We start from the raw sequence: 21,965 nt of genomic DNA, 5'->3' as shown, positions 1-21,965 counted from the left end.
AAAGTTTTGGACCCTGTTGACTTGTAATGAACCTACAGAGCTGAGATATTCTTCTAAAAATCGTAATTTGTGTTCAGCAGAAGAAAAAAGTAATATACATCAGGTATGGCATGAGGTTGAGTAAATAATAAGACACTTTACTTTTTTGGGTGAACTGTTCCTCTAAAACTTAAAGTTCTCCTTTAAGTTGTTGGCTCGCCCAAAATGTTGTTAAACACATCATTCAGACACCTATATTTTGTATTTAAACCATTGTGACAATAAAAAAAAAAACGATAACAGAGCTGTCAATTAACCAACAAATCATCTAAATTCATGGGCATCATAACTTGGCAAAGGAAGCCAAGTTATGTAAAACTGAACTATACTTTACATAAAGATTACGTTTTATTATAGTTTATTGTCACTTGATTTGAACAACGAAGTCTATATTAACAAGTTGATTGCTATTGAAAATGCTTCCCCTTTTACAAGTTTCCCGGGTCATCTGATATGGTTCCTTCGTTTTATCACAATTATTGATTGTACAACGGAGAGATAGAATCACCAAGACCATATCTATATTTGATTGCAAATGTTTAATAGTTCCTGTGTACTCTAGAATCTTTTAAGGTCAGTGATGGTTGACAACTTTTCACATTACTTACAAACTAAATAATATTTTTGATATAATTCTGAAGCACAACTGGGAATTAAGAGACAAATATTTTGTTTTAGGTGATAATGATTTTGTTCTCAGCTATTTGTACGTCTAGTACTTTATATTTTGACTACACTAAAATATCTCCTTCAAACAGCATTGTGATTGCTAGCGTCAGTGTAAAACCTTGAAATAGTCATTAGGCAGGTTGGTGGGTTTGGACACAAACAAACTCTGGAGAGCAGCAGTGTACTGCAAATCCCTGGAGGATCAAAACCCTCTGCATAGACAATCATGTGACAAGATCTGGTCATGTGCACCTATTGCGTACCTGCTAAAATGATGCAACAGCACCTCAGAGTGTATCTGTTTATTTGACCTCTTTTATATATTATAACTCTTGTTTCTTAATTTTCTCAGGTCTAAACAAGAAACAAGGCATTTTTGCTCTTAAATGCAAAGTATTCATATCTTTGCCCTCTGTAAATAACTCCATCACACAATGTCTACTGATCCACAATACATTATCTTGTTTTATTGAGAAATACTTATATACTTACTCCATAAGAATAAGCTTTGTGTTGACTAGAAAGATTTAATTTTGAGCTCTCTGTCCATGGGATGATGACTAGGCAGTTATCAGTGGCGGCCCGTGCACTAGGGCTTCAGTGCGATTCATGCCATAAGAAAACAGTGTCACAATTAATATGACACCTTGTGCCTATGGACATCATCAGGGCTGGACTGGGAAGAGATATCGGCCCGGGATTTTACATGGCAACTGGCCTTTTCTGCATATCGCGGTGCCGTTTTGTGGTCCGTTCTGCATAACGTGGCGGCTCATTTTACATTTACATTTACATTTATGCATTTGGCAGATGCTTTTATCCAAAGCGACTTACAGTGCACTTATTACAGGGACAATCCCCCTGGAGCAACCTGGAGTTAAGTGCCTTGCTCAAGGACACAATTGTGGTGGCTGTGGGGATCGAACTAGCGACTTTCTGATTACCAGTTTACCAGTTATGTGCATTAGACCACTACACCACCACTACACCACCACCACACCACCACGCTAGCTTATCGCAGCCCATTTGGCCCGTTTTACGACCGACCCATCGGCTCGCTTGGTTCTCCCGATGGCCAGCCCGCCCCTTAAAGTGTGTCGGCCCACCGTGAAAATGCCCGGTATTCCAGATTACCAGTCCAGCCCTGGACATCATACAATATGTTGTGTTCTGTGCTATCATTCCTAGGTTGCAATACCAGTCCAAGCCTATAGGGACTGTGTCATGTTAATGTGAATTCTACCTGCCAACTACATAAAGCATTGAACTACTGAGTGTTCTGTGTGCTGTGTGCAGTGTGATGCAGTTAATAAAACATACAGATAGTGTTTAACCAGCTGTCCAGTACTTTGATTTCTTTTACTACGTTAAACATTACAGATTACGTCGCAGCCAACTTATAAAACCAATTTTAATTTTATAAACATGTCCATACACGAAAGCCAAAACCAAGGAGGCCTAATACTAGGAAACAGCTATCTAATAATATTTGAAATTTAAATGTTGCTTTCAGTAATTTTTATTTTGTGAGAATACACGTTACTTTTCAAAATTCGAACTGACACTGAATGCTCAGGCCATCCTAAATTAAACTTAGAAAACTCCCGATGTTGCCATAACAATGCAAAAAGCACTTACCAATTTGCTTGACATGCAAATCAGCCCTCCTTTCCTGTTTATGTCTCTGTTTTTTAAATCCATATTTCTCGATGGTGATAGCAGCAATGATGACAGCTGTACTTGACAGCTGATCTTGTGCTCTTCGCTTTCGAATTATGTACATTACTTAAAGCGTGATTGCTTCACTCAAGGCCAGCTAGAAGGCCTTGCCTGGGACATATCCTAAAGACCACACCCACCAAGGACAAATAAAATCAGTCTGATTGGCTGATGAATCTGACATTCTGACTTTAGATGCCTATTCTCTTGAAATGTTGAGGGATTCTTTAGAAATTCTGAAGGCATAACGGGGTGGAGCTCCAACTCAAGCGCTGCTTCGGCTAACAAGCTCTGCTTCGGGCATGCAATTTGTAAAACAGACGTCATGCTTCGATTGTTAGCATCAAGGAATAAATTTGGATTGGATAAACTTTTGGAAAATAAATAGACAAAAAGGTGAAAGAGAATGAAAGGATGAAACAATATTTAATTATAAGGCATTTTAGGTCAGCAGAGAAGGCTTTGCTGGCTCTGAGAATTCGCCACTGGCTGTTATGGTCTCTGAAGACTTGTCTGGTTTTTGTCTGTGAGAGCATTCCGTATTCTGGCCATGTTGGGGGCATAGTGCCAGTTTTGATTATCCTGCCAATCATATGAATGGAATGCGAGCCAGACAGGTGTAGCATATAGACCCATCTATAGTTAGGCTGCTGTGTATAGCAAGCTAAAAATGCTGACACAGGCTGCAAAATCTGCAACAAGGGAGGAGAGAGAGAGCATTGAAGAGGTACAGGTCAGCTGAGGTGAAGATTGCCATGTACTAAGGAACGTGGCCTCCCTCACATCAAACAATAGTCTTACAGAGACTTAAGCTGCTTATAAAGATGTACCTTAAGGAATATTTCATGTACAGGAGAACGCCCAACCTGATTTATGCCTCATTTCTGCATCAGCAAAACCACTGTAACATCAAGTTATCTTCAGCTATTTGTGTTGGAGTCTTCATCTGAATCACATTGCAGGAAAAATCCTTAGTGCCACGCCCTGGGCGTACATAAAAGCATACATCTCAGTTACTTTTGTGATAGCCTCTGCTTTAGCACATACCTTAATATCAATTTAATATTTTTTGGGTGTTTAAAATATTACATATGTAATAAAACTGTGATGAAAGTTTGGGATAATATTGTAACCTATCAGTCTATTTAGCATACAGTACATTGATACTTTTCTGGTTAACTGTTCAAATTTGGTATTGTGGTATTGCTGATGTTGTTGCTAATGGTGAATTGGTTGTGTTTTACTTCAAGTTTAAGATGCTATGGATAAAACTGTCTGAATAAATTATAAACACATTATTGCATATAGTTGACCATGCTTTAAAATGAAAGTAATAACAATTGCTGTTAGTTTAACAGTTATATTGGTGAGCTAGCTTGTTGTTTGGTAAGTTCTGATAGAGACAACCTGAGGCCACATTCAGACTCATTCATTTTCATTTGAAAATACTGTTTTCAGTTTTCTTAGTCATAATTTTCCAAAGTATGCGGTAAAATAAACTTAGAAACGCACTGATTTTGGTGGAGGAAAGCACAGATCTAGTGTGGATGTGTGGATTTTTCAAACAAAAACAAATCTGGGACTGAATTCATGAAAAGCTTTTAGGATACATTATAAGAAGTTCGTAAGAAGGTATTTACTGTAGCTATCAATGTTTAAGACAAAAATATATACAATTCTTATGATTTTCTTTACTGGAACTTTTTTCTTTGAGGAATATTCCAATGCAACACAAGTGAAGCTAAACTGACAGAATTTGTGGGATAATGTTGATTACTACAAAAAAATTATTCTGACTCATCCGTCCTTTTCTTTAAAAAGAAATACTTGAACATCTTGATTAAAAAGTTAATTTCCATGCTTTTTGTCAACAAGTCCCCCAATAACTTTGGTAGCAGTAGCATTCATGGAATGTTCCAGGTTCAATACAAGTTAATATCAATCGACAGCATTTGTAGCATAATGTTAATTACTACCAAAAAATTAATAATAATAATAATTCTGACTCGTCTGTCATTTTATTAAAAAAATGCAAAAAAGTAAGTTACAGTGAGACATTTACAATGGTAGTGAATGGGGCCAATTTTGGAGGGAATGTGAATCTGATCATTTTATAAACGCACTTAAATTAATTCTGTTAAAAACTGTGCATTATTTGAAGTTCTTTTAGGATTTTCATCATTATGTCATCATTGCAACAAAGTTGTAAAAACTTTACATGATTCTATCACACTAAAATCATGTTGACATGCATATTGTTTACATCTTTTGTGTATGCTTTTGAAACAGTGAGTATTTTAATGTTTACGGATTTGCCCCATTCACTTCCATTGTATGTGTCTCACTATAACCCAGATTTTGTTTTTTTTTAAGAAAACGAGGGACAAGTCAAAATAATGTTTTGTGGTAATCACCAATTATGATCACAAATGCTGTCGATTTTACACCAAGAATATTCCTTTAAGCTAGGAAAAAAAATAAAACAGTTACTAATAATTTTATTTTTAAGAATTGTGTTTTATTCTTTGTGAATCCAGCCCCTGGTAGAGTGTTTGGTGCAATGCTGATTAACAATTATCTTTGTTGATCAAATTTATAATTTGCAGTATTTGACAGTGTACAGGTGCACAGCAAACTGGATAAAATTATGAATGAATAGAGAGAGATAGAATGAGATTTCTATCTGTGTGTATCTCAGAGTTCATTTGAGGTATCATATGGCGCAGTGTGGGGGTGAGTCTCAGAGGTTTTATGGGGTTGCACATTGCCTGATCGCCAGGGACAGATGTGTTACAGATACTCCCTGTCAGCGTTTAGCAGATTTATCAGCAGTTGGAGGCAAGATGTCAAGGTATTGATTTGCTCAAGGCTCTTGCCCCATAGTGAGACCAACACACTCTCAATTGAAACTGTTAACCACCAACAACCCTTCAAGCCTTTAAGCCTTGCATAACTGCTAAACACACCTCTGTAGTGCCTTTCTAAACCACAGGAACATTATCTACACTGAATATACAGTGGGATGCCACTGTGATTTTGCCTAATAAGATATGTTTCTGGATCAAAATCTTTTGCTGGTCCTGGAACAACATTTTTATCATAGAAACCAAGACTCTTTCCCTAACCCTAAAGTCCGATTTATACTTCCTGCATCGGACCTACAACTTAACAGCGTGTTGCATCAATGTAGACCACAACTGCTGTGATTGGTCCGCTTTGTAACTAGAGACCGCGAGAACTTTCAAGAAATAATATTTCATAAATTATGAAAACAGAACTCTTCTAATTCTTCAGCAAAAAGAGTTGGTTATATTGTCTATATGCATTGTAAAGTCCAGCTTTAAAATGACACACTTGGTCAGTTGAGTAGTTATTAATTCATTTGATGATTTTATTTTCCAGCATGGAGCATAAAATATACCAAAATATTTATTTATTATTATTTAAGAGACTCAAGAGTAAGCATGCAGTATATGCCTGATTTATTTTCTCCCTGCATGGCACACAATAGGCTTTGAATCATAAATAATATATACCAAATGATTAAATAACAAATGCTTTTGAATCTGCAAATTGCTTTGCTTTTTTATTTATGAAATGTATAATTGTTTCAGAAATGAAGGCATTTTCTCCTTATATACTAGCACTTGGCACTTTGCAGAACGACGCAGACACCCAAATGCATAACTATAAATGCAAACCACTGCATGGGCCATTACGCAGAGCCTAAGGCGTAGGTTCGATGCGGAAGGATAAATCAGTCATTACCCTAACAACTACCTACCCCCAACATCAAATGACAATCATAGGTTGAAAGAATGGTGTTCAAGTCTCTAACCCCCTTACCAAGACAACCTTAACCCTGCCCCTTTCCTTATCCATAAAATATGATTGGTTGTGATAAATGTTGTTTCAGGGCCACACATTTATCACCTACATTTTTGCGAAATTATTTTTATTATAATTTATAATTTTTTATTATTATTAAATTATTGTACATGTCACTGCATTTTCCTGGTGAAATATCCTAAACACTTGAGGCGCTACAACAACGAGTTTTATTCCTTTTCACACAAATTACGAGTAAAACGGCAGATTATCAGTTCATATAAAATTTTGCCCTGTTTCTCACACAATTCTATATTTTGACATCTAAACACTTGTATTATTGTGCATGAAATGTAACATTTGCATGGTTATGTAACCATCAAAATTGTCAAGCTTGTTCCAGCGCGATCAAATTGAGCGGTAGCCTAACTGATTCATGAAACAGCGTTTCATTTGCAATGCATATGTCCTGAAGGGCATGCTAGTCAACATGTGATCTGAAAGTGTCATATAAGCGCCTCAAAATGACGTAGTTTCATGAGCAATTTTGATTTTTATCTCACTTTTCCTTTTGTAGGACACTATCGGTTAGATTTAGTGTAGGGAGGTAGGTTTTATTAATTTAAAACCAGATAGAGCATTAACTTTAAAAAACAAATCTGTATAGGATAAAATTGCTTTTAGCATCACAGTGGACACGATATGTTTCTTGAACCACGTAGTATAATTTTGTAAAGATTTAGCTACAGTCATGTAATTTTCATGAAATCAGGCTGGCCAGTTCTTTGTTATTTCTGTCTGTATGAGATATTTGTATGTAGTTTATTTGCCACACCTAATACAAAATTCTAGGTTTCTTAAATGTCTTGAATTACCTTTTTTGTTTTAATTATTTTCTGCTTTGTACTCCATATCAAAAGTCTACAATATTAATCACACATCCTTCTTTTGGAGGAGAATTTTTGCCTTTCATGTTGCATAATTATTTTTTTCTCATGCCTGCCTTTGATCTTCCTCTTGACTTTCTTAGACAAAAAAACAACACACAAACAGAACATGCCTTTTTGTGCTCAGAGAGCTATTACTGTTCATCCTAAATCAATAAAGATGAGCCAACATGAAATAAAATATAGTCTCCGAACTGGTCAAGAGCTAATTCATAGAACCATCTTTTCCCTGAATGAAGGATCATTTAGTTTATTCAACAGTGTGGCAGTTTGAAAGAGATAGACAGACAGACAGACAGACAGACAGACAGACAGACAGACAGACAGATAGATAGATAGATAGATAGATAGATAGATAGATAGATAGATAGATAGATAGATAGATAGATAGATAGATAGATACTGTAGATAGATACTGTAGATAGATACTGTAGATGGATAGATTGACTGAGCGAATTCTGTTCAACACATCTGACACATGACCTCATGACATCTTCCTCTTTCTTTCTACCTTTCCTCTCATTCTCCGCCTGTCCTGTTGCACAAACCTCACCCATCAATGCTATTCCAGGATCACAAGCTGTCCAAAATAGAACGCCAGAGGTTTAAAGAGGAGGCAGAGATGCTGAAAGGTCTCCAGCATCCTAACATTGTGCGCTTCTATGACTTTTGGGAATCCCCTCTTAAAGGGAAGAAGTGCATTGTTTTAGTCACCGAACTGATGACATCTGGAACTCTGAAAACGTAAGTAACCTGCAACAAAAGACAAGCAACTGTTGATGCTATCCATCAAGGATTATTCACTTCTATATTAAAAGGATTATGACTTTACTGAAAGTTAAAAGTGATTTTGTAGGTAATGTAATCAAATCCAGTTTAAAGTTGTACAATTGTTGCATGTTTGATCTGAGGCACCAAGACTTTCTGATAACTGTCATGCCTTTATCAAACCCTTTGATTGCAATTGGCACCAATATGGTACAGTGTTCAGAATATTGTTGACAACATATTGAAGTTTGTGAAGATACAAGGATTTCTAACCCTGGTATTTCTGTTATTAGGTATCTGAAGCGTTTCAAGGTAATGAAATCAAAAGTTTTGCGAAGCTGGTGCAGACAGATCTTAAAAGGTCTCCACTTCCTCCATACAAGGGCCCCTCCTATCATCCATCGGGACTTGAAGTGTGACAACATCTTCATCACTGGTCCTACAGGCTCGGTCAAGATTGGTGATCTTGGCTTGGCCACACTAAAGAGAGCTTCCTTTGCCAAAAGTGTTATAGGTAACAGCCATGAGTGATTTACCATATTAGTTTATATTGTCTGTAGCATTTTAATTTGACATGATAGGCCTATAGAGTTTAGATTGTTATGTGGAATAATAAAGCGAGGACTGCATTATCGATTTAGTTATTCATTTTCAGGGTTGGGAGGGTTACTTTTGAAATGTATTCCACTACATATTACAGAATACATGCTGTAAAATGTCATTTGTAACATAAGCCGTTAGATTACTCAAGGTCAGTAACGTATTCTAAGTACTTTGGATTACTTCTTCAGTACTAGTAGATTTTTTTAACTTGTTTTGACTATAAAATCTCTGCCAGGACAGTAAAACGATATACACAATTAAAAATACATTCTCTGAAAAACCAAAATATCTTATGCAGTGTTGTTTCTAAAACAAGATGAATCAAATTGATCTTGATTTAAGGATTTTAAGATATTTTTACAGGAATACAAAAATGATCAAGAATATCAAAATAATATCCTAATATCAAAGGTCTTACTAGAAAATAAAAATTATAATCCAACGTGAATTTTCTTGATAAACAAATATGATTGTGTCTGGTAACATGTGCATGTAAAATGGATAGAAATAGCATTTTAGCTTAGCGTAAAGCTGACAATTTACACAAGGTTTATTTCCATTTCTTCTGCTCCAAACTTACTTCAAACGTACTTCTGTGTCTGCTCGTATGAATGTAACACATCATAAGAAAGTGTTTCACCGCTGTTCAAATGCACTTTGTATTGCATAATTTACATGTATAAATGTTTTTCATCTGAAAGCACTAAATATTAAATGAAACAAATGACAATAAAATGCAAAGTAATCTCTTCAGTAATCAAAATACTTTTTGAATGTAACTGTATTCTAATTAACAATGATATCAATTGTTACTGTAGTGGAATAATCCTGTTACTTATTGATTTCTTTCTTTTTTAGGCACTCCGGAGTTCATGGCCCCTGAGATGTATGAGGAACACTACGATGAAGCTGTGGATGTGTATGCATTTGGGATGTGTATGCTGGAAATGGCCACATCTGAATATCCATACTCAGAATGCCAGAATGCAGCGCAAATCTATCGCAAAGTCACCAGTGTAAGTCAAAGTCTGGGGGGTGGAATATAATTTAAGATGCTGTATCAGGTCTAACATGAGAGTATATAAGACATTATTGGTGGTTTTAAGTTTTGTTATTTTTCAAGGGCTTTGCCAGACATTTATCTATTAATATGAAAAATTATGGTTCCAGTTCCTGATTTCCAGAGCATTAGCAGTAAGGTTTTTACTGAAAGTGATCAAAGTGTTGGGTGGAGAAAAAATATAAGCGAAAGATTTTGCGCTTTCACGCAAAACCTCTGCGTTCTCTCGCAAAATGTGCGTTATAATGACAGTCTTCTGCTAGCTCTCCTATGTGAATTCCAGCATTATTCCAATTTTTGAGTTCAACAAGAAGAGAAAGCCAATGCAATGAAAGAGTGAAGTCCAAAAGACAAAACTTACCAATACACAAATCATAGTCTTCAATTTATGAATGTGTGAAAATAAAGACAACACAGTTAAAATGACCGAGTGGTCTAATTCAAATGGAATGCTGTGGTGCTCATTTGAATCGCATATTATTGTTGTTGTTGATGGTGTTTCCCTCTCCATTAATAAAGCAATAAAAATGCTTCATTATGTGTGGTTGCTGAAGGTTTTGGGCTTTAAAATAATTGCAATTTGTAACTTACTTTTAAATAATTCATAATTGTGTTTGGAACAAACCTTTAGTTTGGCCATCATGATTGCTCTCCCTTCGGAGTGCCCTGTGGAGGCATCATTTATGTAGTTTGGTATGTGTCAGTTTTGAATGATTGACTCACTCATAACACAATTGTCGCCATCTGCTAGCGCATTATAAATGGCCACATAAACATATGTACATATTAAATAGTAGCTGATATTTGAGAATATGTTAGGCCTGTTTAAATTCCATTAGGCCTGTAGTTTGGGAAAACAAGCTATATATGGTATATATATATATATATATTATATATATATATATATATATAAAAACTGTCATTTTTGTAGCATTGTTTAATATGTTAAATTTTGAATTGAATTAAAATAATATATATATATTTTTTATTTTTATGGATATGCCTCATTTATAATGATGCAATACAGAAAGGAGTCACTGTATCTTCTCACGTGTTTACAAGATACAGTTTTCCACAAAAAGTAGGCACCGGCACCTGTCATATCAACTTATCTCTCATAAATGCAATAGCCTGCAGAGCATTCAGGCACGTGAATCCAAATACGAGCGCATACATTTTGCGAGAGAATGCAAAATCATTTGCTTCTTTTTTCCCACCACTTTGGACTTTTAGGGGCTCCTTAGGTTTTTCCATGCATTTGTAGTGCTATGAAGTCATACTCTGTAATTGCATTCAACGTTTGAAGCAAATGTTGCCTTTGAAACTGGAAGAAATGTGGGTCCCACTTTATATTAGGTGTCTTTAACCACTATGTACTAACAATAAAATACATACAATACAATGTATTTATTGTGTAACTACATATTGTTCTGCCAAATTATCACAAAATGTACATTTGTTGCTACTGAGGTTGAGGTACGGGTATGGTTTAGGAGTAGGGGGTAAGGATACCAGAGTAACTACATATGTTATTAAATACAAGTACTTTAAATGTAGTTAAAATTCAACAACACGCATGTACATAATAAGTACATTGTATCAAATATGTAAGTACATAGTAGTTAAAGACATCAAATATAAAGTGGATCCTAAATTTGTCTTTGGTCCATTATCCTTTTGTAGTATAAGGGGTTTCAAGGAGGATTTTGTGTATAAATGTGTGTCTTATTTAATTAAATTCACAGGGAGTGAAGCCAGCCAGTTTCAGTAAGGTGACCGTGCCTGAAATAAAAGAAATCATTGGAGAGTGTATCTGTCATCATTGGGAGGAAAGGTGAGTGCATCAACTGTACAGCCTACGGTCATATAACCATAAAGGTCACAAACCCTTTGCCTATGACAGATTTGGTAATTGTAGTACTATCAGGCAGCCTTTTCCTGGAAAGCTGCTGCTTTAACTGATAACCTTTACAGTAATTTGCCTTTGCAGTAATTTGATCCCTTCTCAATGACAAATCACCCTGCTGTAATTTAAATGCTAATGACGTCCCTTCTCCCCTGGTTGTTAGATGTGTTTGTCTGAGAGTGTATGGAACATAGATCAGTCAAATAACTCGACTGCAATATATTGTTAATAGTACTTCAGATTTAGCATGTTTGGAGGTATTCATTAATGTATTTTTGCAAAACATGTCCACTTGTTAATAACAATTTCCTCTGGTATTTGGATGTATTATATAACTTGTGGGTTGTTATGGGACCAACAAATGTCTTAGTTCTATACAGATCAAACCACCTCTCTATCTCTCCTAAAAGGTACTCCATAAAGGATTTACTAAACCACGCGTTCTTTGCCGAGGACACTGGCGTGAGGGTAGAGCTGGCTGAAGAAGATGATGGCAAAAAGTCATTCATAGCACTGAGGCTTTGGGTTGAAGACCAGAAGAAACTAAAGGGAAAATATAAAGACAGCGGTGCAATTGAGTTCACCTTTGAACTGGATACAGAAGTCCCGGAAACAGTCGCTCAGGAAATGGTAAACAAAATGTGCTGTTTACAATACTTTAAAATACTTGATATATGTTAGGGCTGTCAATCAACTACAATTTTTAATGAAATTAATTACACGATTTGCTGAAAAAGGACCACAAATAAAATAATTATATAGTCATTATAAAAATATAATAAATATAACATTATTCATTTAAATTATATAATAGAAATATAATAATATCAGATAATAGAAAGACATTACATTATTGTGGGAGATGCATAAAGCATTGATTAGACCAAGGGGTCGGTAACCTTTTTGACACAAAGTGCCATTTAAAATTTTCCTAAGCCCTATTTGGATGGGATTTGTTTTTTAAAGACTTTTGACTTACAATTATAATCATCTGACATATTTAATTTCATGTATTTCATGTGCTTTCTAGATGTGGGCTTTGCAGAAGATTGAAAATGTTTACAGTGGCAAGAAAAAGTATGCAAACCCTTTGGAATTACCTGCATTTATGTATATTTTGTCTTAAAATCTAGTTTGATCTTCATCTATGTTACAATAATAAACAAGCACAATCTGTTTTAACTAGTAATACACCATTTTTTGTTGTATTATTGTACATATTGAATACATCATTCACAATGTAGGTTGGAAAAATTATGTTAACCCCTAGGCTAATGACGTCAACAAAAGCTAATTAGAGTCAGGAGTTGGCAATCCTGGCATCCTATTAATTAAATGAGATTGGAGGTGGGGGGTTTGATGTACTTTGACTTATAAAAAGCACTCAGACATTTTAAGTTTGCTATTCATAAGAACCATCTGCTTATGTGGACCAGTCCTCTCAAAAAAGAGATCTCAGAATTTTTGCTTTGCATAAACCTGGAAAGGGTTACAAACTTATCTTGAAGACATCATGGTTACTGTCGTAACCTCCATTCCCTGATTGAGGGAATGAGACGTTTGTGTCAATGTAGTTACACTAGGGGTCGCTCCTGAGAGCCCCAAACACCTCCCATTCTTTGAGAAAAGGCAATGAGAATTATGCGCTATCATACGCATCGGGGAAGTTCTTTTCTTATTCTTTCAGGGGGAAAAGACCCTGCAGAGACCACATCCAGCCCAAAAGGGGAGGTCAACATGTTGGAATATGACACATGGGCTCAGCAGCCACACATGGAAGAGGTGCAGTGGTAGCCCCCATCACGAAAGGGGGTGGGGGGAACTCTACAAACACAGCGACCGGGGGCAGAGAGAGCTCTACCCAAGGAAGATGCGGGTCCGCCAACAGGGAGACCATACCGAGAAATATACATCACAAAGGTTACCGGAGTAATCAGCACCTGTGGAGCACCTATCCCAGCACAGGGCATATTAGACCCCATAGTGAGGCTGGCTGCGAACTCCTCCGCTGAGTTTGTGAACCATAGGGCTAGGGAGGAAGGACATCCAGGTTCCATGACTTCGTGAACTCAACTGGGGGGAAAAGTGCACGTTTCCACGAATCCAGTGGGCAAGCCTCTGTTTAGAGACAACGTTCCCTTTCCGCTGTTCACTAAAGCAGACAAAGAGCTGCTCAGAGCATCTAAAGCTCTGCGTGTGATCCAAGTAGGTGCGCAAAGTATGCACCAGACACAGCAACGATAGGGCTGGGTCTGCCTCCTCCCGTGAAGCGCTTGCAGGTTCACCACCTGATCCCTGAAGGGGGTTGTGGGAACATTGGGCACATAGCCTGTTCGGGGTCTCAGGATCATGTGAGAATCTGCCAGACCAAACTCCAGGCAAGAGTCGCTGACAGATAATGCTTGCAGGTGCAATGCAAAGCTTGACGGAGGTGAGCACAATCAGGTGGGCCGTCTTTAAGGAGAGGGCTTTCAGCTCAATTGACTCTAGGGGCTCAAATGGGGCTCTCCGAAAGCCCAAGAGGAGAAGAGGCATGGCCTGGGAGGATTCAGCCTCCAGGTGCATCTGAGGAACCTGATGATCAGGTCGTGTTTCCCTAGGGACTTACCAACCACTGCGTTGTGGTTTGCGGCTATAGTGGCTACGTATACCTTCAAGGTGAAGGGGGACAGCCTCCCCTCCAGCCTCTCCTGCAGGAAAGAAAGCACTGACACGACTGCACATCTCTGGGGGGTCTATGGCTCGGGAAGAACACCAGTTCACGAACAAATGCCACTTCAGGGCATAAATCTGCCTGGTAGAGGGAGCTCTGGCTTGAGTGATTGTGTCTACGACTGCTGGTGGTAGGCCACTTGGATCTTCCGCGACCTGTCCAAGGGCCAGACGTGGAGGTTACAGAGGTCTGGGTGCAGGTGCCAGATTGTGCCCATCCCTGAGAAAGAAGGTCCTTCCTCAGAGGAATCTGCCAGGGACGTGCTGTCGCGAGGAGCGTGAGGTCCAAGAACCAAGTTTGGGTGGGCCAGTACGGGGTCACAAGGGTATCATGTTCCTTCTCCTCCCTGACTTTGCACAGGGTCTGTGCATGAAGGCTCACTGGGGGAATGCGTATTTGTGCAGCCCACGGAGCCAGCTGTGTGCTAGCGCCTCTGTCCCGAGGAGGGCTCCCATCAGTAAATACCAGTGGGCAGTAGGAGGATGGGCAGTAGGAGGATTCCTGGGAAGCGAACAGGTCTACCTGTGCTTTGCCAAATCGACTCCAAATCAGCTGGACCACTTGGGGGGGAGTCTCCACTCTCCACTGAGCATTGCTTGCCGCGACAGCAGAGAGGGACCTCAGCCGCCACTGACTCCAGAGGTTGAGATGGCGGGCGAGTTGTGACATGCGACGAGAGCCTACGCCACCTTGGCGATTTCTATATGCTACTGTTGCTGTGTTGTCGGACCGGACCAACACATGCTTGCCCTGGATCAATGGCAATCTCCTCCGCAGGGTGAGTAGTACAGCCAGCGACTTTAGGCAGTTGATGTGCCAACCCAGCCGCGGTCCTGACCAGGAACCGGCGGCTGCTTGCCCATTGCACACAGCGCCCCAGCCCAGTTTGGAGGTGTCTGTGGTGACCACGATTCTACAGGATAATGTCAGGGTGGCTGTGCACCAGCTGAAGCGCAATAGAAGTTGGGTGATGCAGCAGGACAATGACCCTAAACATCAAAGTAAATCCACTACAGAAAATCCATCCTTTGGAGAGGCCCAGTCAGAGCCCAGACCTTAACCCTTTAGAGACGCTATGGAATGAACTCAAGAGAGCCGTTCACACCAGACATCCCAAAAATGTGGCTGAGCTGAAGAAGTTCTGTAAGGAAGAATGGTCCAAAATCCTTCTGAACATTCTGCAGGTCTAATCCACAGCTGCCAGAAATGCTTGGTTGAGGTTTTTTTTGCCAAAAGAGGATTGACCAGTTATTAAATCCAAGGGTTTACTTACTTTTTCCACATCACTGTGAATGTCTAATTGGATGTGTACAATAAAGACATGAAAGATTATAATTGTTTGTATGTTGTTAGCTTAAGCACATTGTGTTTGTCTATACTTTAGAAAACCTTAACTTTGATGAAGGAGTGATCACATTTTATGACCAACTAATGCAGAAAACCAGTTAATTCCTAAGGGTTCACATACTTTTTATTGCCACTGTAGGAAATGTAGGTAATTAACTTATCTTTTAAGCTTTATCTGTTTAAGTGTAAATTAACTTATCATAACAAAAATATATATTTTTTTTATTTATTTATTAATTGTACATCATAAATATTTATTATGAACTTTACATGGGTTTATAGAAGTGGCTGCTTATAATAAACCTACTGCAATAAACAAGACTTATCTGTGAATTATATAATTATAACATTGCGGAATTGAGTAGAGAAATTAAGGTGAGTAATTTACTAGACTCTGATATTACAGGGGCCAGGTTTAGCAGTTTCTGTGATTTGGCTCTCCTTGTTGATTTTATATTCTTATTTTTTCTTTGGATGCCAAATATTCTACATCCATATTGAAAGGTGTGCAGCAGGCAGAAGATTGGTGCACATGAGCATGATCTTAATGGTAGTTCATGTAGGTGAATACATGTGGAGGAACGAATTCAAAATCAGCAATCACAGACATTCACATTCAGACAGGATTAGATTTGATTTTGAGTTAGCCGGTAATTTGCTCTGAAATTTTACAGCAACTGTGTGAGAAAAACAGGCATGTCAGATTCGGACGGTATTAAAATCACAAAATACATCTGTGAAACACAAATTTCCCTAAACTCCTCATGGAAAACTTGTCCTGTCCGAATAGAGTTTATCACTGTATTGTTTATTTTGAACTACAAATTATATTATCTGCATAACAGTTTTAGTGAAAAATGTGTGCAAAACCTTATGTAATATATATATATATATATATTTGTTTATTTTCAGATTTAATTTAGATCAGACTTTTTAACCTCTTTATGCGTGTTTGATCATTTCCTTTAATTATGTAATTTTGAGAGTTCCCGTCATTGTGGTTTAAGGAACTGGATTAAAAATCTCAATCATAGATAGCTGGTCTTCTTGTTTACATAAAGTATTATTGTGAAAGCAAAAACCAACAAATGAAGCAAGAAAATGTAGGCTGTTATCTGCTCAATCATGCAGAGCAACTGATGCAAAGCAGATATTACTAGCACAATAGTCTGCAGACAACAATGGTCCATTGACTAGCAGACTCATCACACTTGAATAGTGTTTAGCTTCCCATTCATCTCATAACTACATCAAACACGCTGCAGGATGAGGAAGAAGGATTACATCAAAAGGAAGATTGGCATGCTGGTTTGAAATACTTCATATTAATAAAATACATACTCCTCTCTTTCTGTTGTTCACATACCAGTGATACCCCAGTCGTACCACATAGGTTGCTGACCCCTGGATTAGACAATACAAAAAGTGACTTTAGAACTCAATTTATTGTTTGGTTTATTTCCATATCATTCGACATAAGCCTGTCAATGGTCCACAGCAATCCATTGCACAACTGAGTTTAATCTGTCCGAGGTAGACTAAAGAGATGTTCTCACTGGACGTGTTCTTCTGTTCCATCTATACACATGTAACAGACTTACTATGGTTTCATCACGATTCACTATTTTTCAATGTCTCTGGCCATGAACACTGCATTTTTAAGGATGCTGTGTAAAGTTAAATGTAGTTTGAAACTAAAAAAAACGCTTATCAAGACCATTACAATTTGAGGAGCCGACTGATAACTCGCCTCGGCTAAGGATGCCGTTACATAACGCCAGATCAGTGGTAAATAACACTTTTATTTTGAATGACTTTTCTCTTCGTGGAGTTGGATTTTTTATTCATTACTGAAACTTGGCTTACTACTGGAGACTTAAGCCATTCTCTGAACTTCTACCCCCAAATTGTTTGTTTTTTAATTCACCTCTTACAACGGTCCGCGGTGGGGGATTGGTCTCTATTTTTAAAGATACATTTTCTTACCGCCCACTTATGGATTATGACTATAGGAGTTTTAAGTTGCAGCTATTTACATTGGATCTGAATTGCCCACTCTTGGTTGCTCTGATATACCGCCCCCCCTAAGCACAACATAGACTTTTTAAATGAGATTGCAGACTTCTTGGGGGAATTTATACCGAAATATGATAAACTGTTAATTCTTGGAGAATTCAATGTTCATGTATGTTGCACAGCAGACTCATTAGCTAAAGAATTAATTACTCTGATTAATGCATTTGATTTAGAACATCATATGAATGTCCCTACTCATCAGCTTGGACACACACTTGACCTGGAGTTATCATATGGCATTTTTCATTATGATTTGAGGTATTTGATAATGGGTTTTCAGACCATAAATCTGTAATATTTTCTGTTCCTTGGGTATCTAATACTTCTAAAGCCACTAAATATGTCCATCAATCTTGTTTATTTACCTCAACCACTAGCAAAGCTTTTTCATTAGCTTTTTGTGATACTATTCAATCAGTGGAGATCAGACAGTGTGATCTGAGTGCTGAGGAGCTTCTACTTAGGCTCAATTCTATATGTTTAAATGTTTCACTCACTGGCACCTGTTAAGACTAAAACTTAAACCAAGATCTGGGCCTTGGATTGACGATAACATATGCTGTTTGAGGCAGATCTGTAGAAGAGCGGAGCGTAAGTGGAAAAAGGACATCCTCCAGATTTCCTTTGAAATACTCAGTGATTCTTTATCCAAATTCCAGGTGGCAGTGAGAGTATCAAAGTCCAGGTATTTTGGGGAAAACATTCACAAGAACTACCATAGACCCCAAACTCTTTTTACTATTTTTAATGCTGTTGTTAATCCAACAGTTTGTGAATCTCCAGTGTCAAAAACTGTGTGTGAAGAGTTTCTTATATTTTAGTTAATAAGATAAATTATATCAGATTGGGGATATTTCCCCCTGTTTTTGATCCTTCCATTCCCTCTGTTTGTACTGCTGAGTTCAGTCAGTTTGAACCTATCTCTTTTATACATCTTCAAGAAATAGTGGATCAGTTAAAGCCATCAGGCTCCACCATTGATGTTATTCCTCCATTTTTCCTGAAACAAGTTTTTGATACAGGGGGTTCCTACTTTTTGAATATGATAAATCGATGTTTTGAAACTAGTACTGTACCTGATGTGTTAAAACATGTTACAGTTAATCCTTTACTGAAGAGACCAAACTTAGACCCTACTGTTTTAGCTAATTTTATACCTATTTCTAATCTGTCTTTTATTACAAAGATCTTAGAGAAAATAGTTGTGCAAAAACTGCAGAGTTTTCTTGATGAAAATAAGATCTTTGAGGTTTTTCAATCAGGTTTTAGAAAACACCACTCGACAGAGAATGCACTTTTGAAGATTTTAAATGATATTTTACTAACTGGCAATGCTGGGGACTTTGCTGTGCTTGTGCTCCTAGACTTGAGTGCTGCTTTCGATACAGTGGACCATGCTGTCCTTCTTGCTCGCTTGGAGCACTGTGCTGGAATAAAAGGAAGTGCACTTAAATGGTTTAAATCATATCTTTCTAATAGAAGTTTTAAAGATAACGTTGAGTCAGCTCCTCTTTCGTGTGGTGTGCCCCAGGGTTCTATCATAGCTCCCATTATTTTTTCATTATGTATGCTTCCATTGGGTTCTATCTTTAGGAAGCATGGGCTGTCGTTCCATTGCTATGCTGATGACACTCAAATCTATCTGCCCTCAAAAAAGAGTTCTGATGGCTTGGAAGCACTTATGATATGTTTATCTGATGTGAAGGCTTGGTTGTCTTTAAATGTTCTTAATTTTAATGAGAGTAAAACTGAAATAATAGTGTTTGGTGTGTTGGATTCTTTCAGTACTCCCAAAATAAATCTCGGTGATTTATCATTTTCTGTGAAGCCTTGGGTTAAAAATCTGGGTGTGGTTTTTGATGATGGTCTGAAATTTGACAAAGAGATAAACACAGAGAAATCACGTTAAATCACGTTTCTTTCAGCTTCGACTACTAGCAAAGTTAAATCTATTCTGTCTAGTAAAAATTTTGAAAAAGTAATTCATGGCTTTATTACATCGAGGTTGGATTACTGTATCTCACTGTATTTCGGGATTAGCAAATCAGCTTTATCCCGCTTGCAGATAGTTCAACATGCAGCTGCAAGACTTTTACCTGGTACTAAAAATTTGATCACATTGCGCCAGTGTTACTGTCCTTGCATTGGTTTCCTGTGCGATACAGTTATTTTGAGTAAATTTAAAAATTCTTCTTTTAGTTTTAAAATCTTTAAATGATTTAGCTCCTCTTTATGTTTTGGATTCACTGACTGAAAATCGGCCCGCTTTTTGTGTCCTGTCGTCCAACCAGAGATTGTTGTGCATCCCAAAGTCGAAGCTGACATATAGGGGTGACCGCGCCTTTTCGGTAGCTGTACCCAGATTGTGGAATGCTCTGCCCCTCTGTATTAGGTCTGCACCATCACTATCTGTTTTTAAATCTAAGCTAAAAACCTGTCTCTTTGATTTGGCATATAACCAATGAGGAAGTTTTATTGCACTGTATTTTAGTAATGATACTGTATTGTCTAATTGTCCTGTTCTTTATTGTGCAGCAAATGGTCAACCCTGGTTGTGTTTAATGGTGCTATATAAATAAATTTGACATTGACATATATAAGAAATGAATCTAGATTGTAATACATACTCATTCTGTAGTCAGAATTATTTTCAGCTGTTTAAATAACAAAAATAATCTGTAATATTGTAAAAAAAAAAAACTGTAAAACAATTCTATTCTCTGCAGGTGGATTCTGGCTTCTTTTTAGAAACTGATGTGAAGATTGTGGGTAAGTCTATCCGTGACCGTGTGGCTCTTATAAAGTGGAGACGACAGCGCATGGTCTCGGGCCTAAATGGGAAAACAGAAAAGAGCGGCACTAAGACTGAGACGTCGAATCTCCTTCAGGTGCCCTCCACAGGGCCCCCAGTGGGCGGACCACCTTGTCTTCCATCTGAAACAGAGGAGGCACAGAGTGAAGCAGTCGGCCTGGTTTGCGGTGCCCCAACCTGTGCAACTACAGCCACACGTAAGAGGGAGCTAGATGTTATGTGTTGTACAAACATAGATACAGCAGCTCAATGGTAATTAATAGGAACCTCTGCCTGATTTAAGTCATTCAATGTTCTCATCAACCTGAAAATAAATAGATGACTGTGGGGCTTAGTTGATGATATCAACTACAGGCCTGTGCCAATACAATCAAATCGTATATTAATATACACTCACCAACCACTTTATTAGTTACACCTGTACACCTACCTATTTGTGCAATTTTCTTATCAGCCAATCGTGTGGCAGCAGTGCATTGCATAAAATCATACAGACACTGGTCAGGAGCTTCAGTTAATGTTCACATCAACCAGCAAAATGGGGGAACATTTTTGATTTTGGCATGATTTTTGGTGCCAAATGGGCTAATATCTGTAACTGCTGATCTCCTGGGATTTTCATGCACAACAGTTTCTAGAATTTACTCCACATTTTCGTCCACAGAACTCTCTCTCTCACTGAGTGTTTTTTGTTTTTGGCTCTATTCTGAGTCTCTAGAGACTGTTGTTGTGCGTGAAAATCCCAGGAGATTAGTAGTTACAAAAAATACTCAAACAACCCGTCTGGTACTAAAAATCATGCCACGGTTGAAGTCACGGAGATCACCTTTTTTCCTCTTTCTGGTGGTTGATGTAAACATTAACTGAAGCTCCTGACCTTTATATGCATGCATGCATTTTATGCATTGTACTGCTGCCACACTATTGGCTGATTAGATAATTGCATGAATTAGTAGGTGTATAGGTCTAACTAATAAAGTTGTCGTGAGTGTATATCGCAATAATTTTCTTGCAATGTTGAGTCAATAGTTTTATTCACCTATTTGTATATTCATATCATGCCCAATAGTTCAATATTAAAGAAGCAGGTCATCAAAATAAGCACAAACTCTGACACGACATTTCACAGTACGGCCACAACCAATACTATGGTGCGCAAGAGTGATGTGCTGTTTTCAGTGGTCACAGTGTGGTTCACATGTAAGGCAAACTTTCACACAATCAGGTAATTTCAAACATTTGTTACCACTACAAGTTATTATATAAATCTAAAAACATAACACAGTATCAAAACTATAGAGAGATATCATTTTTTTAGCCATTGGTCCGTCAGACACGAGACCAATGATTGATATTACAAATGAAAGTTGTGTGCACACATCCAAGAAAATTAAGGCATGGTCACTTATTGAAACATTAATGAAGATGACTTAAGTGGTCAAAACGTTGTTCATTTAATTGCATGGGTTCCTATTTTA

General features: G+C 37.7%; 1 protein-coding gene across 4 annotated transcripts in view; it reads left to right on the top strand.

The window, feature by feature from the left end:
• LOC127625710 (serine/threonine-protein kinase WNK2-like) overlaps window positions 1-21,965 on the top strand; it is a 46,376-nt gene that overhangs the window by 1,349 nt on the left and 23,062 nt on the right. For all 4 annotated transcript variants that reach the window (XM_052101062.1, XM_052101063.1, XM_052101061.1 and 1 more), the window contains exons 2-7: window positions 7,774-7,946; window positions 8,264-8,484; window positions 9,432-9,589; window positions 11,379-11,467; window positions 11,950-12,169; window positions 20,402-20,684. In XM_052101062.1, coding sequence (XP_051957022.1) covers window positions 7,774-7,946; window positions 8,264-8,484; window positions 9,432-9,589; window positions 11,379-11,467; window positions 11,950-12,169; window positions 20,402-20,684 — 1,144 coding nt within the window. The remainder of the gene's footprint in view (window positions 1-7,773; window positions 7,947-8,263; window positions 8,485-9,431; window positions 9,590-11,378; window positions 11,468-11,949; window positions 12,170-20,401; window positions 20,685-21,965) is intronic.

Source organism: Xyrauchen texanus, chromosome 32 (genome assembly GCF_025860055.1).
Source record: "Xyrauchen texanus isolate HMW12.3.18 chromosome 32, RBS_HiC_50CHRs, whole genome shotgun sequence".
NCBI lineage: Eukaryota > Metazoa > Chordata > Actinopteri > Cypriniformes > Catostomidae > Xyrauchen > Xyrauchen texanus.
Note: the sequence above shows the minus strand (reverse complement) of the source record. Positions and strands in the feature narration are given on the sequence as shown.